The 14,608-nt window shown below is 42.9% G+C and overlaps 1 protein-coding gene across 1 annotated transcript in view; it reads left to right on the top strand.

Annotated features, from left to right (window-relative positions):
- The first annotated feature begins 312 nt into the window (after positions 1 to 312).
- Positions 313 to 14,608, top strand: part of Gpr176 (G protein-coupled receptor 176) — an 88,116-nt gene continuing 73,820 nt past the window's right edge. Inside the window, exon 1 of the mRNA XM_028766967.1 lies at positions 313 to 712. Within this exon, the coding sequence (XP_028622800.1) occupies positions 544 to 712 (169 nt within the window). The 5' untranslated portion in view covers positions 313 to 543. The remainder of the gene's footprint in view (positions 713 to 14,608) is intronic.

The raw sequence follows: 14,608 nt of genomic DNA, 5'->3' as shown, positions 1-14,608 counted from the left end.
GGGGCCAGGCTGTGGACACTCAGGGCCTGCTGCCCAGCCTTGGCTGCCCACGGGGTCTGGCCCCCACCCTTCCAGCTATGATCACTAGGCTGGGGTATTTCATGGGGGTTCGCACCGCCCAAGCCTCGAAGCCAGCAGCATTGAAATATAGCTTCAGCCAAATACTCCCTTCCCAGTAGGGAGAGAAGACCAGAGCGTGTGCGGGGTCTCTGCAGCCACCGATGTGTATGCTGAGTGGGCTTGGCCGCACTGCCTGCGCCCCCTCTCGGGAGGAGGGCCCAGAGATGCGCTGTGACCGTGCCGCCTCCATGTGGCTGCTGACGGGCCCGCGGGGAGCAGGCATGGGGCGCGGCCGCGCCTCCCTCCCACCCCTCCTCGCGGACCGCTGGCTAGGCAATGAGCAGACGTGAGGGGCTAGCGGGCCGCCCGGCTCTGCAGGACGCTGCCTGGCTCCCGAGCGTTGGTCTCTCGGCGCCCGGGGCAGGAGAGGTTGTGAGCTGGGCTCAGAGGCCGGGCGGACGAGCGTAAGCCCCCGGCTTAGCTATGGGGCACAACAGCAGCTGGGTGTCACCGAACACCAGCCACCCGCGCAACACGTCGGGCGCCGAGGCTGGCGCCAACCACAGCGTGTTCGGGGAGCTGAGCGAGGCGCAGCTGTACCGCCAGTTCACCACCACCGTGCAGGTCGTCATCTTCATTGGCTCGCTGCTCGGTAAGCCAACCAGCGGGGCTACCAACGGGCCGGGCTTCCCCGAGGACACAAGAGGTGCCGTGGGGTGCGGGGTGCCTGGCCATGTGCGGGGAATTGAAGGAGGTTTAAGTTAAGCGAGGGCGGTCACCTCCAGCCCAGAGGCTGGAAGCAGAAGAGTTGGGACAGGGCTTCTTTTGGCAGGATGGTACCTTACAGGGTTCTGGCGAAAGACCTGTCCAGACAGCCCTTTCCCAACGCTTCAGACTCCGCTCATCACCGCCTACCCTCTGGTACTCCGGAGCATCGCTGCCTCTAGCTCTTGTTTACAAATAGGAGCAAGGATTCCAGGGGAATTTGTTACTGAAGAAGGAATGTTAACTCAATAAGTCAAAGATATGTTTTTGCGCTACTATTTCCTATATAAGATAATTATTTTTGAAAGAGCTCTATTTTACGTGTCAGTTTTGGCTTGTTTCTAGTAACACAGACCGGTTTTGTTTTTTAAAGAGCGTGTGAAGTTAAACTTTACATTGTCTTCAAATAATTTTACAATCTCTGAGTAAAACGAAACTCACAGGGCTCCTCCACTTGTGTTTTAAGTGCATAACAGAGATAAGAAAAAAAAACAAATGTCTCAAACCACACACGATAGATTATAGATTTCTTCCCTTGTTCAGAGGGAATTAAAAAAAATAAATTGACCAAAATGAACTCCGCTACCCGGTTACAGGGCACTGAATCCGTTTTCAAAAAGAGCTGCAGGACCTAAGAAGGGTAAGAATTACTGTTCTTGTGATTTCTTGAGCAATGGCTAGTGAAATGTATGTGGGCTAGTTTGAGACTCACCTTCCCTTCCCCCTACTTAGGGGCTCTTAGGCTCTTCCTCTTTACGCAACTCTTTAAACAATAAACAGCACAATCAGTCTGCGGTCTATTGAGGTTTGGCAAGCACAATGGATACTGGGAAACAAGCTTAAATTCTTTGTGGTGACATTTGTGAGAATGTGAAAAGATTACAGTTTATGTGTGGATGTCGTGGAGAAGAGAAGTCAAAGTTTCAAAGTCAAAATAAATTATACTTCCTAGACACATGGGAATTTCCATGGAAACCAAGATATCTGAGATATTAAAAGACTATATTTGGAAAAAAAATACCGTTTGGAATTTCCCTTCATATTTTCTCAAGTTGTCATCATTCTAGCCCATTGTGTTGTAATAGCTTCCACTTTTTGTCATGGCGCATCTTCAGCTGTCTCTGGGACGCTGTCTAGATGTGTGTTTTCAAGTGGACTGCTAAGTGCACATTTACACAATAAAAACCCATGTCCCAAATATTTCTGAGATTTATTTACTAACTAACTAACTAACTAACTAAACATTTATTATGCAAAAATACTATGCAAAGAGTTAAATTCCAATATCGCTTCTCTTAAAATGTATGTTAATGGGAAAGGCAGAAAAAATGACTTTGGGGTTTGCAAATATATACATGTCTCCATATACATATATGCATATTATATCCATATATATGTATATATATGCACACATGTACATATATACACATATGTAAAATAGCTTTCCCCCATGGCAACTTTGGTGCTGAAATTTTTTTTATGGCTTGTATCTAAAAAGTTAAGTATTACTGGAATAGGAGATAGATATTGTGTCTACAAAAGACATAGTGAACAGTGGGTGTTGAAATGCTATTTCTGCTATCTCTCTGTATTTTTCTCTTTCTTGTCTTTCCTTGAACTGGATTCAGGAACTTTTAGGTAAATTGGCTCTTATTTCAATTCTTTTCCACACAGCACTTATGAGTGACATGCAAAACTGCTTTCATGGATGGGTCTAAAAAAAAAACCTCATTTCTCCTTGATCTTTGGTTATGCCTGACTAGACCTACTAAGAAATCTATTTGCTCTATTTCCAGAAAATACAAATATAGATAACATTTCATGTTTCCTTGAAAACATAGCTGAATTGTAACATTGTAACATTGTCCTGTGTGCTTACTCTTTGTGGGTGTTCTTGATTCATTGTTCTAGAAGGATCTGATCCATTCAAACAAATCTATGTACATGAGATTTTCCTGGAAATGGCAGTTGAGGCTCAATACTTACAGTCCAAAGCTATGTCCAGTTACATTCAAGGCATGTACACTTCTGCTATAGCTCCAAAGTCCATAAATAGAGGGCAGTCATGGATCAGCAGCAGGAGGAAGGTAAAGTCTTTGGAGGATGGAGTACTGACTAATGATAGATTAGCCATGACTTAGTGTACCTACTTCTCATCTCAAACACAGGCAAATGAGTTGTTCTTTACTTATTCTCTCTGAACAAATACAAACACTCTGTACATATCCTCCAAATAGATTTCTCTCTCCTGGGCTTCCTAAGACTCATTAGTACTCAGGAATATTTCTCTTGCACTGCTATCTTGTAAAACTTTAAGCACTTTTTTAGTGCTCTAACTGGAAAATGTTGCAGTAACTTGGGATAACTAATATTTTAGTCATAGGAATATTATTTATTGTGCCGAAAATGACTCAAGAATTGCTCAAATAATGTGCCTTTGGGGGATCTGAGTAAATGAGAGTTTCTCAGCCATTGCGATATAACATCTTGGGATGCCTTCAGTTACATGGGAATCCTGGAAGACAGCCACATAATATAGGTCCTGTAGTAGGTGGCTCACACCATCTCTAGAGTCAACAATTAGAAATGAAAGACTCAGAAAGATTTGAAGTGACCATTTCCAATAAGACAGAACTCGGAGGGCATGGTGGTGCATGCCTTTAATCCCAGCACTTGGGAGGCAGAGGCAGGTGGATTTCTGAGTTTGAGGCCAGCTTGGTCTACAGAGGGAGTTCCAGGACAGCCAGGGCTACACAGAGAAACCCTGTCTTGAAAAACAAAAACAAACAGACAAATAAAAAACTGAACTCCACAGGACTGATATTTCTTTTCCCAGTCTCCTTGGATTCACAGTGAAAATACCCGCAGTGCTACATTTCTCGTTGTTGCTTTGACTCAGAAAGGTCAGTAGTTATGACTGACTATTACTGCCAAGCTACTCCTACCCAGAGTACCTTGTCACCTGTGCCTGTTATCCTTAGAGGCATGGGAGACACTTTTTAAAAAATGAATTTCCCATTCAAGACACTACTGCAAACAATAACCAGCATGTAAGTATTATACAGTGAAATTTATCTTAAAATGTTTTAAAATATATTGATCAGCTTTTCTTCCTCCTGCCAGGCCATTATGTATAAGTGGTTCTCATTTTTAAGTTGGCCTCCTTTGCCAACTGTTAAGCACTGAATATTTGCTGGATACCCACAGCCTCCTGCTCTCATATGTTGCAGATAGACATCTTGCGTGAAGGTCTGTAAGAAGTAGGTCTTTTGGAGAAAGTTTAGATGAGATCAGGTTTAGTGGCAAAGGGCCCACAGACTCTGTCTCTTCATCTCGTGAAGATGTAGGAGGAAGGCAGTAGTCCATAAATCAGGAAGAGGCCTTCCTCAGAACCTGCCCACACTGCATCTAATCTGGGACTTCCTGGCTTCCAGAATTGTTGTTCAATAAACATTCAAGTCACCCAATCTACACATTTTGTTTATTTTTTAATGTCAGCCTGTACAGCCTACTATACTTTTAATGGTGTATAGTGAATCTCCGTGAAATTGATGACCACAAAGTTATCTATCACCTTTTGTCTTATTCTTTCAAAACAGGGTCTCTCACTGAACTCGCAGCTAGATTGCTGGCCAGGAAGCCCCAACTATCTTCCTGTCTCTGCTCCCACCCCATGCCCACGCACTACTAGGATTATAGCTAGGCCTTTTGCATGTGTGCTGGGATCTGAACTCAGATCCTCATGCTTTCAGAGTAAACACTCCTATCCACTGAACCATCTCCATAGCCAAAGTATCCATTTTAAAGGAAAAATAGGAAGAAGGCACATTAGGTAGAGTGCTTGCCTAGCATCTAAGAGACCATTGGTTTTATTCGAACAGTTGGAGATAGGGTGAGGGGAGGAAGGGAGGGAGGGATTGGGCTTGTTGAATCTGTTCAACACATAGATGATAAACACCGTTTTCCCTCTTGTTTTTTATAGTCTTCCAGCACAATCACATGGCATACAAGTGATGTTCATGATACTTGACAGAAACATATATTTGTGACTGTGATACTAGATGATTCTTAGAGTTTCCTAGTTAAATGTTTGACAAGTGATGTATTACACTAGCTTGTGCTCATAATTCATAATTATATAGAATAATTTTTGGTTAACCATAATTATAGACAATAGTAACATAATACCAGCTACCTTACATCTATATGCTGTTTCTATTTTGGCATGTCTAGAAACCTATAGACTACATTAAAAAAACCAAGGCATCCGAGTGAGGTGTGGTGTCCCACACCTGTAATCCCAGGATTTGGGATTTGGGAGGTAGAGGCAGGAAGGCCAGCCTTAACTACATAGTGAGTTCAAGGCTAGGCTGAGTTGCACAAGCTCCTATACACACACACACACACACGGGGTGGGGGGAAGGGAGGAGACTGAATGGGAAGAGAGAGGGGGGTGGAGATGTATATCAAAGCTGACTTAAAGAGTCAGGGCATGGCAGGGTCAGTAATTAAGTAATTGGCCTGGATAGTTAAACCCAATATACTGAGTCCAAATGCTCCATCTTTGATTTTTATTATAGAAGTTTACTCCACCCATTCTCCTCCCTCCATTTTTATGCTTGTGTGTGTGCATGTGTTTATACAGGTGTGTGTGCATGTGTATATGCAGGTATGTGTGCCTGTGAAGGCCAGAGGACAACCTGGGATATCACCCTCAGGTATTTCCATCAGCTCCTTTTGAGACAGGACCTCTCACTGGCCTGTAGCTCACTGACTGGGCTGCACAGACTGGCCAGTGAGCCCCAGGGACCTCCTTGCCTTGGCATCATGAGCTCGGGAGTTACAAGTACCCTTCACTGTGCCTAGCATTTTTATGTGGGTTCTGTGAATTGAACACAGGTCCTTGTGTTTGCAAGCATTTTACTGACAGGGATATTCCCCTAAGGCCTCATTTTTCCATTTGGCTTTTCTATAGTATGTCAAGCACAGAAGCTCCTTCTGATCCCCATCTGAATGAAGGGCTATAACCCCTTGCTGTTCTGTTCTTGTCCTGCTTATGTATAATAAGACAGGAGCTTGTGCAACTCAGCCTAGCCTTGAACTCACTATGTAGTTAAGGCTGGCTTTTAATTCCTGACCTTCCTGCCTTTGCCTCCCAAATCCTGGGATTACAGGTGTGGGACACCACACCTCACTCGGATGCCTTGGTTTTTTTTAATGTAGTCTATAGGTTTCTAGACATACCAAATCAGAAACAGCATATAGATGTAAGGTAGCTGGTATTATGTATTTCCACTGTTTAATTCTTCTTGGAAATTTAATTCTCTGTTGGAAACCATTTTTTTTAAAAAAATCCCAGCGTTTAAGGTAAAATTTATGTGCTACAGAGTTTACCACTCAGTGGTTTTTAGTATATTCAAAGAGTTGGGAATCTCATTATTATTTAATTTGGGAACATTTTTAACATTTCACAAAGGAAATGTGCCCATTAGCAATTATGGCAATCCATTCAGTACTCAGAGTTGTAGTAGTCACTAATCTATTTGTGTCTGTGTGGATTTTCCGTTATAGACATTTCATATATTTGAAGTCAAATGTGTTGTCTTTTAGGATCAGCTTCTTTCCTTTGTAATATTTTATTGTATTGTTAGGTTTCATTCATATTGTAGTGGCTATCAGAATGTCATCACTATCATTTATTCTGTCCTCGTGGTGCTGGAAAACCTAGGGCCTCCTGCGTGCTAGGCAAGTCCTTTCCCACGGAACTGTATTCCTGCTCAGCTCTTGATACTTATTAGAACGCTGAATTGGGGCCACCCAGATAGCTCAGTAGGACACTTGCCAAGGAGCCAGTGACCTGAGTGGAAGAAGGAGAGATCGTGCTCTTGCAAGTCGTTCCTTAACTTCTACACCTGCCTGCATGCACAGACATGGTATGTACTCGTGCGTATCTGTGTCAATGAGTAAATGTAAAAATCGCTAAGCAGAATTTCATAGTCTGTACTCAGACATCTTGTGCATCCATTCATCGTTTGGTGGGCATTTGGGTGACTCACCTACTGACTACTGTGAATAATGATGCTTGCTATGAATATTCAGTGTGTAAGCTTTCCTGTGGACGTGTGTTTTCAGTTCTTTTGGACGTATACCTTACACTTGAATGAGTGGGTCATAGGAGAACTCTATGGGCATCCTTTTATATTGTCAAATTTGTTTCCAAAGTGTTTGCTTAATCTTTCCTTCTTGCTGGAGATGTATTTGAGGGTTCTATTTACATTTTTGTTAATGTATGTTATAGTTTGTCATTTTTGTGCACCCACGTTTTATTGACTTCAGTGTAGATTTCTCTAATGGCTAATGATAGTAAGCATCTTTTCATGTGCTCATTACCCATTTGAGTATCTTCTTTTTACTAGCATCTATTCAGATCCTTTGTCTTTTTTGTTGAATTGTGAGTAAACAGTCAGGACGCCAAACCCTTAGGTAATTTGTAGATCTTTCCCCCACTCTGTGTGTTGTCTATGCTTCATTTTCTTGTTGCCAAAGTCATAAGTTGAAGAACAAATGAAACACATTAAAAACAAAAATTGGGGTGATTGCCCAGACGCCTTTAAACCAAATTTAAATTGCTGTAAAGTGGCGTGGTGAGATTTGATTAGAATAAAACTGTTCTGTGAGATTTTGGAAATTTGGCAGTGGAATTGGAAAAGAAAGCACATAGTGGGAAATCTAGCCTGAAAAAATTAAAGATGTATATGACCATATATACATTACACACACACACACACACACATATATATATTTCTTTAATTTTAATAATATATGTATGATTTTTTTCTTTCACTTTGTGTGTATGTGCATTTGCTTGCATATATGTGCACCATTTGTGTGCCTGGTGCCCATAGAGGCCAGAGAGGGTATAAGGACAGGAGTTACAGACAGTTGTCACTGCCATGTGGGTGCTGGGAACTGAACCTGGGTCCTCTGCAAGAGCCACAAGTGCTCCTAACCACTGAGCCATCTCTCCATCCCTTTTATATTTCCAATACTGGATCATGTTTGACATTTAAATTAAACTGTAATTTTACATCTGTATCAGTTACTCTTGTATCTCTGTAGCCATGATCCATGATAGAAATAACTCCATGTGGGAACAGGAGGAGAAAATTTACTTTGTCTCATGGTTTTTAGAGGGTTCGATCTATCATGTCAGGGAAAGCGTGATGGCAGGAGAGTGTGGTGCAACCTTTTCATATCACAGCAGACTCGGAGGGAGCATAACAGGAGCCAGAGGCAGGGCATAACCTCCAGAAATCTGTCCCTTTCTGTCAGCTAGGCTTTACCTCCAAAGTTTTTAAAACCTCCTAGAATCCTCCACCACCTGGGAAACAATTGTTCAAAATACATGTTTGTGTGGAGCACTTCAGATTTTAATGGAAACATTCCATGCCTGGCCTCCTAAGCCAGCTCACAGTGAGAAATGCATCTAGTCTAACTTCTGGAGTCCCGACAGTCTTAATAGTTCTAGCACTGCTAAGATATACACGTTCAAAATCTCTACTGAAATTCAAGACAGTCCCTTAGCTGTGAGCCCTTATTACATTTAAAAGAGAGTCATGTACATCTAACACACAGTGACACAGAATTCTTATTCCAAAATGGAGGAATAAGGGCATAGATGAGACCAAAGAAAGGCAAAGTTATTAGGGTAGAATTAATCACTTTTGCTCCATGTCTGATATTGAGAACATGTGGTGTCATGATAGTGGCTCTAACAGGCTTGGGTACTATCTCCTCTATAACTGTGTCACATGCAGCCCACATGGCTTCTTGAGTTGGTGTATGCAACTTGCCTTGGCAAATGCTCCATGTTCTTGGCATCTTCAATATCCTGGAGTCTTCATTCTAACTTAGGCTTTACTCTCACTATGCTTTATGCATAGTCCTCTCAAGAGTTCCTGCAAGGAATTTAATCTTGCTACATTGCCTGACTTCACTGTCTTGTCTCCTGAATGTTGGTGGAAGCCTGCATGACCCTGTAACTCTTGTATTATGTATCCTTGCAAAACCAGTAACATATATGAGATGCCAGCCTCTGTTGCCAGTTTGAGCAGTAGCCTGGGCCTCTTGGACCATGGCTACAGTGCCCTTTGAGTGCCTGAGTGACTGAACTATGGAAAACTCTTCCCTACTGTGCTGGCTTTGGTCATGGTGCTTTATCACAGCACTAGTAACCCTAACTAGGACACCTAGTGAACTCTTTTCAAAAATAGAGACCCCTTGACAACGTTATCTTTTTATTGTGTTATTTTTAAATTTTATTTTTATTTATGTGTATATGTGAGTGCTGGATTGTCTGTCTGTATGTGCACCACAAGTGTGCAAGGGCCAAATGAGGGTGTTGGAATCCCAAGAACCATAGTTACTGGCTGTCGTGAGCAACCCCAAATGGGTGCTGGGAACTGGCATGAAACCCACATCCTCTGCAAGAACAGCAAGTACTCTTAACTGTTGAGCTTCCGTTGAGAAAGAAACACTTTTAAATGAGTGTAGTTTTGCGCCCTGGAACCTATGATGGGTGCTGGGGTCTTTCCTGTTCCTGAAATGCTCACAAGACATCTTTCCTGTTGTTACAGTGTAACACATTTGGCTTCTTGTAGCCCTTGGGTTGGATGGAGAGCCCACAACTTGAGTGAGGCAAACTTAATTTCTCAAGGGAGAAATGGAGCAAGCCTGAGATTGAGGTGGGGTATTTTTAGCCAAAATATTTAAAAACTCAGTTTTAGCCTTTATACTGGAACTAGTAACTACTATATAGCTGACCATTTCCAGGATCCTTCTTTGAGTTTAGATCCATAATTTAATTGTTTAGTCATGGTATGTGTAAATTTGGTTTTCTTAAAATTCCACTATAGGTAAGAGTATTGCTAAGGATTAAGAGAAGAATATTATGAATAAAAACTTTCTTAACATACTCTAAGGTGTGGGCAAAAGTCAAAAAGACCAAGCTAGAGACCTGAGCCCTTCCCTTTATTACTGTATCTGTTAAAACAAAAAAGTAACTCCTCCCCTAGCACACAGACTTTTCTTGTTAATCTACACTGAAAAGGAGAGTGACTGTCCTCAGGAAATTTGTTCAGTCTCTCTCTGTGTCTGTCTGTCTGTCTCTCTATCTCTGTCTGCCTCTGTCTCTGTCTTTCCCTCCCTCCCTCTGATGGTTTAGGCATTTTTGACTTATCCACCAGCATGGTAACCATCAAGCGAGATAACTTAACAGCAGCCTCACTTTCACACAGAGCTTTTTAGTTTTTGGCACAAATCATGTTATTTCATTCTGTCATATTAAGTATGTGAAATGATGCAAGGGATTTTTTCTTTTTCTTTTTTTCTACAGCAAGTAGCTAGAGCATGCCTGCTGGAGACAGCAGAGGTGTGTTAGCTTTCTGTCACTGTCATAAAATGCCCGAGGTTATTAGTCTTGTATGGAGGAAAGGTTTGTTTGGATCTTGGTTTTGGTTTATGGCTGTTTGGCTCTGTGGTTTGGGGCCTGTAGTAAGGCTGAACAGTGGAACAGAGCATCCAGCATCCAGGAATCAACAGGCAAAGGAGATGCTGGGGTCCCAACATCTTCCAGGCTATACTCTTAGAACCAAACTTCATTCTCTAGGTCTCATCTCCTAAAGATTCTACTCCCTCCCAACTGGGCTGCAGGATGGGTACCAAACCATCAATTTATGGGCCTTGAGGGGATATCCCAGATCTAAACAACATCAAGATCCCATTGTCCAAAGAAGAGTCATATAGTAAAGAAAGGTGCTTACTTTCGAGGAGGAATTGCAAAAACTTCAGGTTTTACAGAAGGGAGTCCCAGCTTGACAAACAAAGCATGTAATAGGCATCTGATAGAAAGCAACCTCAGATTGTAATAATCTTCCACTGCTCTCTTTGGCGATAGCCCCTCAATAGTTGTCTTGTCTAGCCCCACCCTTACCCTAGGAGAGAGAATGGGCACCTGAGCCAGCCTTGCTGATGCTAGATCAGGTTTACTTGTCCATGGTGATTATTATGTCAGGACTAATATGGGATGCATGCTTTCTCTGTCAGATCAATCAAGGTGCTTAATATGGAGTCATTGGTAGAGAAGCCCTCTTTCTCCAAGGGTTTGGCAAGTAGTCCAATGGATGCTGAAAGCTGTCTGCTTTTAGGCTATGAGGCTAGCGGGAGAAGCAGATGTAAGGATAAGATGAGGAGAGAAAAAGGGAGACAGAATGAATGTGCTCTGGTACTGTTTGATTCCCTGGAGCTCTGGAGCCTAATTCTATCTCTATATTTTCCAGTCACACAAACCCCCAAACCACAAATCTTTTTTAAAATTTAAACTTGTGTTGAGTCACAATAAAGCTTACAGAAGTTGCATTATTCTTTTCCTCATTTGGATAAAAAAAAAATCAGAGGGCCTAGTGGCTAGTTTAATAGCACATCTTAACATCCAGGAAGGTCCTCTGCAGAGGAAACTAGAAGCCTTACATGAGCAGCATTGGAAACCCGGAGCTGTGAGAAGCCATCACGAGCCAGAGAGGCTCTGGCAGCTGGAGACATGTTCACAGGCTCTGAGGATGGTCAGGCCCAGCAGAGGACAAGGTCAGGGGTGGAAGGTCATTCCAGGCTCTGAGGGTCATGAACGCAGGAATGTGGTAATGCTAGAAACTGTGGGTCTGGCATGAGGTTCATAGCTGCAGAGAAGCAGAAGCCCAGAAGTGATTCATTGAATCAGGAAATGTTTTAGCTACTCTCTGGAACCAGCACACAGCCTCTGATGTTTTTAATCTTCATTTAAATGCCTACTTTTACTCAGCAACTTTTCACACATAAATATCATTGATAGTTAATATAAAAACCCAATAATTAGGAAAGAAAACCTAGCTGTGTTAGAAAAGGGAAATTGCTGTCATCAGCTGTAGATCACCGGAAGGCCTCCCGGTTGGATGAAAGCTGGCTTTTGCATTCTTAGTGTTTCCAGCCTCTGACTGGGGACAAGGCTTAAAAGTGAGGCATGAGAATGACAGCCCTCACTGTAGTTCTGGGGCACCTGCAGGAAGCCCTGGACATCTGGCAGGTGTATGGCTGGGGAACACACCGCCTTGTATCTTCTGCTCCTCATGACCAATATCCAGCAGGTCACTTCTGTGAGGCTGAAACGAGTGTTGTCAGCTAAGCAATGCCTGGGGCTTGGCAGAGAAGAGAAAGCTTTGCTAACAGGAGATCCAGCATCCAAGCACCGAGAGGAATCTGGGCCGGGCTCTTTACCGCATTACCATTGTCAGGTTCAGCAGACAGTACAGATGCAGAAAGCAAGGAGCAGGAGAGGGCCAAAGCAGAGGCGGCACACACCGCCTGCACCTGCTCTTGGCTTCTTTGGCACCTCAAGTTCAGTCCAGTGGAAGTCCTGGATGTTCTCTCTGCCATGGCATATTCTTCTCTGGTTGTTTCCCAGCTTTCCTCTCCCTTCTCTCACACAGCACAGACTGCTCCATCTTCTGCTTGAATTCTCCATCTACTTGCTTTTGCCTTTCCCACCAGCATGACTGTCTGCCCTCTTTTAAGTTGCAGCTCACATCACAGGGCCTTTCCAGTGTACTTATCTAGGGAACTGTTCCCACTTCTATTATATCTGACCGTTTGTAGAAATTGTATCCCCAGAAATGATTGTACTTGTGTATTATAATGTTCTGTGTGAGGACAGCCAAGCATTACTGTGTCTCTGATGTCTCCCTTGTCTGGCACATAGTTGGTATTCAATAGCAAGTGATTTGAAATATTTGTGAGGACAGTTAATTAACTTCTTTCCTGGTCTGCCAGAGACCTAGGAACACATAGGAATGATAATGAAGTTTACACAGCCAAGATTCAGAACATGAATACATGAAGCCACGTCCAGTGGACTGGAGCAATGCCTTCTAAAGTTATCTAGCTGGAAGGATGGCAGGTCTTTTGATGGGAAACCATAAGGAAAGGATTTATGGATCGATTTAAGCTAGAATGAATCTATGAGATGACATGGCGTGAAACAGGCAGAGAGAGGTACGCGAGGACATCACTGCAGATGCTGGAGTCTGGGATCTTAGGCAAGACTGGAAGTATTGCTAGAAGTATTCCGAAGTCACAACGTTTCCTATGGCTGAGGCATAGAGTGACTGACAGGCGGATGTTGTCACCAGGAATCAGCTGACATTTGGCTATCTCTGTTTTCAAACAGGGCTCCCAGGTGTGTGGGATAGGAGTGGGCTTTTTGTGTTTTTATTAAATGTTAGGAAAGCCCTTCTACCTGTATACCGTGGAAGCTTAGCAGTGGGAAGGGGAGTCAAATAAGAACCCCAAATAGTGGAATATCTTCATTCTAGTCAAGGTAGCTGGCAAATGTGTGAGCAAAAGTATGACTTTTGCACAATGAAAGTACTCGATTTACAAATGAGTTTATGAAACGTTGCCTGTTAGTGGGATGTGTGTCTGACAAAGGCTGTGTGTTGCTTGCTCCATCCACTTGTGCATATGCAGCTCTCAGTCTAAACAAAATAAACCGATTTTACATGGGCATAATTATAGATTCTTATGGATTGCAGACATCTGGGCATGATGGTGCACACTTTTAAACCCAGGAGGTTTGTGAATTTGAGTCTAGCTTGGGCTACATAGCAAGACCGTGTGTTCTTTACCCTGTTTCCTAATGACAGCATTTTGCAGTACACAATCAGTGCATATGTGGGGCTTGTGTGTGAGGTGGGGTCCAGTGTCATAACCAGAATCTCACTGCTATCTCTGTCACTGCAAGGTTTCCTCTTGTTGCATTTTTATAGCCACCCCCACTTCTGTCACTGCTGCCATCCTTGTCCTTGGCCACTAGTGTCTTCTCCAGTTATGTGACTTTTCCATCTCAATGACATTATATAAATGAAAGAATATCTTACATGACCTTTTGGAATTGGTTTCTTTTAAAACTTAGTCTAATTTTGGAAAATTATTCAAATTATTGCATGTATCAATAATTTATTCTCCTTTATTTTGATTCCACTTAGGTGACTTTTTTGGATGAACGTACGGACAACTGCCCACACTTTCCTGTTCATTTCTAAGCCACACACTCTCTGTGTGCTGTCAGATGAAAGAGTCAAAGTACCAAACTCCATTTAAAACAAAAGGCTCTACTGTTCCTGAAATCCCTAGTTCAGGCCTGTTGCTTGGGAGAAGACTGAAGTCGGATAACCAGATGTGAAGTCACATCTGGTTCCGCCCTCATCTCAAGTCTCTGGCTTGGTTTTCTTGGCTGAGGTTTGTGGTAAAGGAGTGGATAATGGAGAGAGATATAGATCCAGAGAAATGTTTCTCATTAATGCTGTTGTAAGTGGTCCATAGTCTCCAGGTTTCCTTGATGGTAGTGAGTGCTACTATCCTCAGGTAACTCCACTAGCCATCCGCATCACTACTGGAGTTATGTGCATGGTATATTACATGGGTCTGGGGAATCCAAATATAAGACCTCATGTTTGTGCAGCGAGTACCCATCACCACTGAGTCATCTCTCTAGCCCCGAAGTCTGCACATTCCCTCCCAAAGATTTATTTTGAATTATGTGAGTGCATGTATGCATCTGTGTGTGGGTATATGCTTGTGTGCTTGTGTGTACCTGTGTGTGAGTATAAGCTTGTGTGCACCTGTGTGTGAGTATATGCTTGTGTGCATGTGTGCACCTGTGTGTGAGTATATGCTTGTGTGCATGTGTGCACCT

This window comes from Grammomys surdaster, unplaced genomic scaffold (genome assembly GCF_004785775.1).
Source record: "Grammomys surdaster isolate TR1022 unplaced genomic scaffold, NIH_TR_1.0 170, whole genome shotgun sequence".
In the NCBI taxonomy this organism is placed as follows: domain Eukaryota; kingdom Metazoa; phylum Chordata; class Mammalia; order Rodentia; family Muridae; genus Grammomys; species Grammomys surdaster.
The sequence above is the reverse complement of the archived record's forward strand: the minus strand, read 5'-3'. Positions and strand labels throughout refer to the sequence as shown.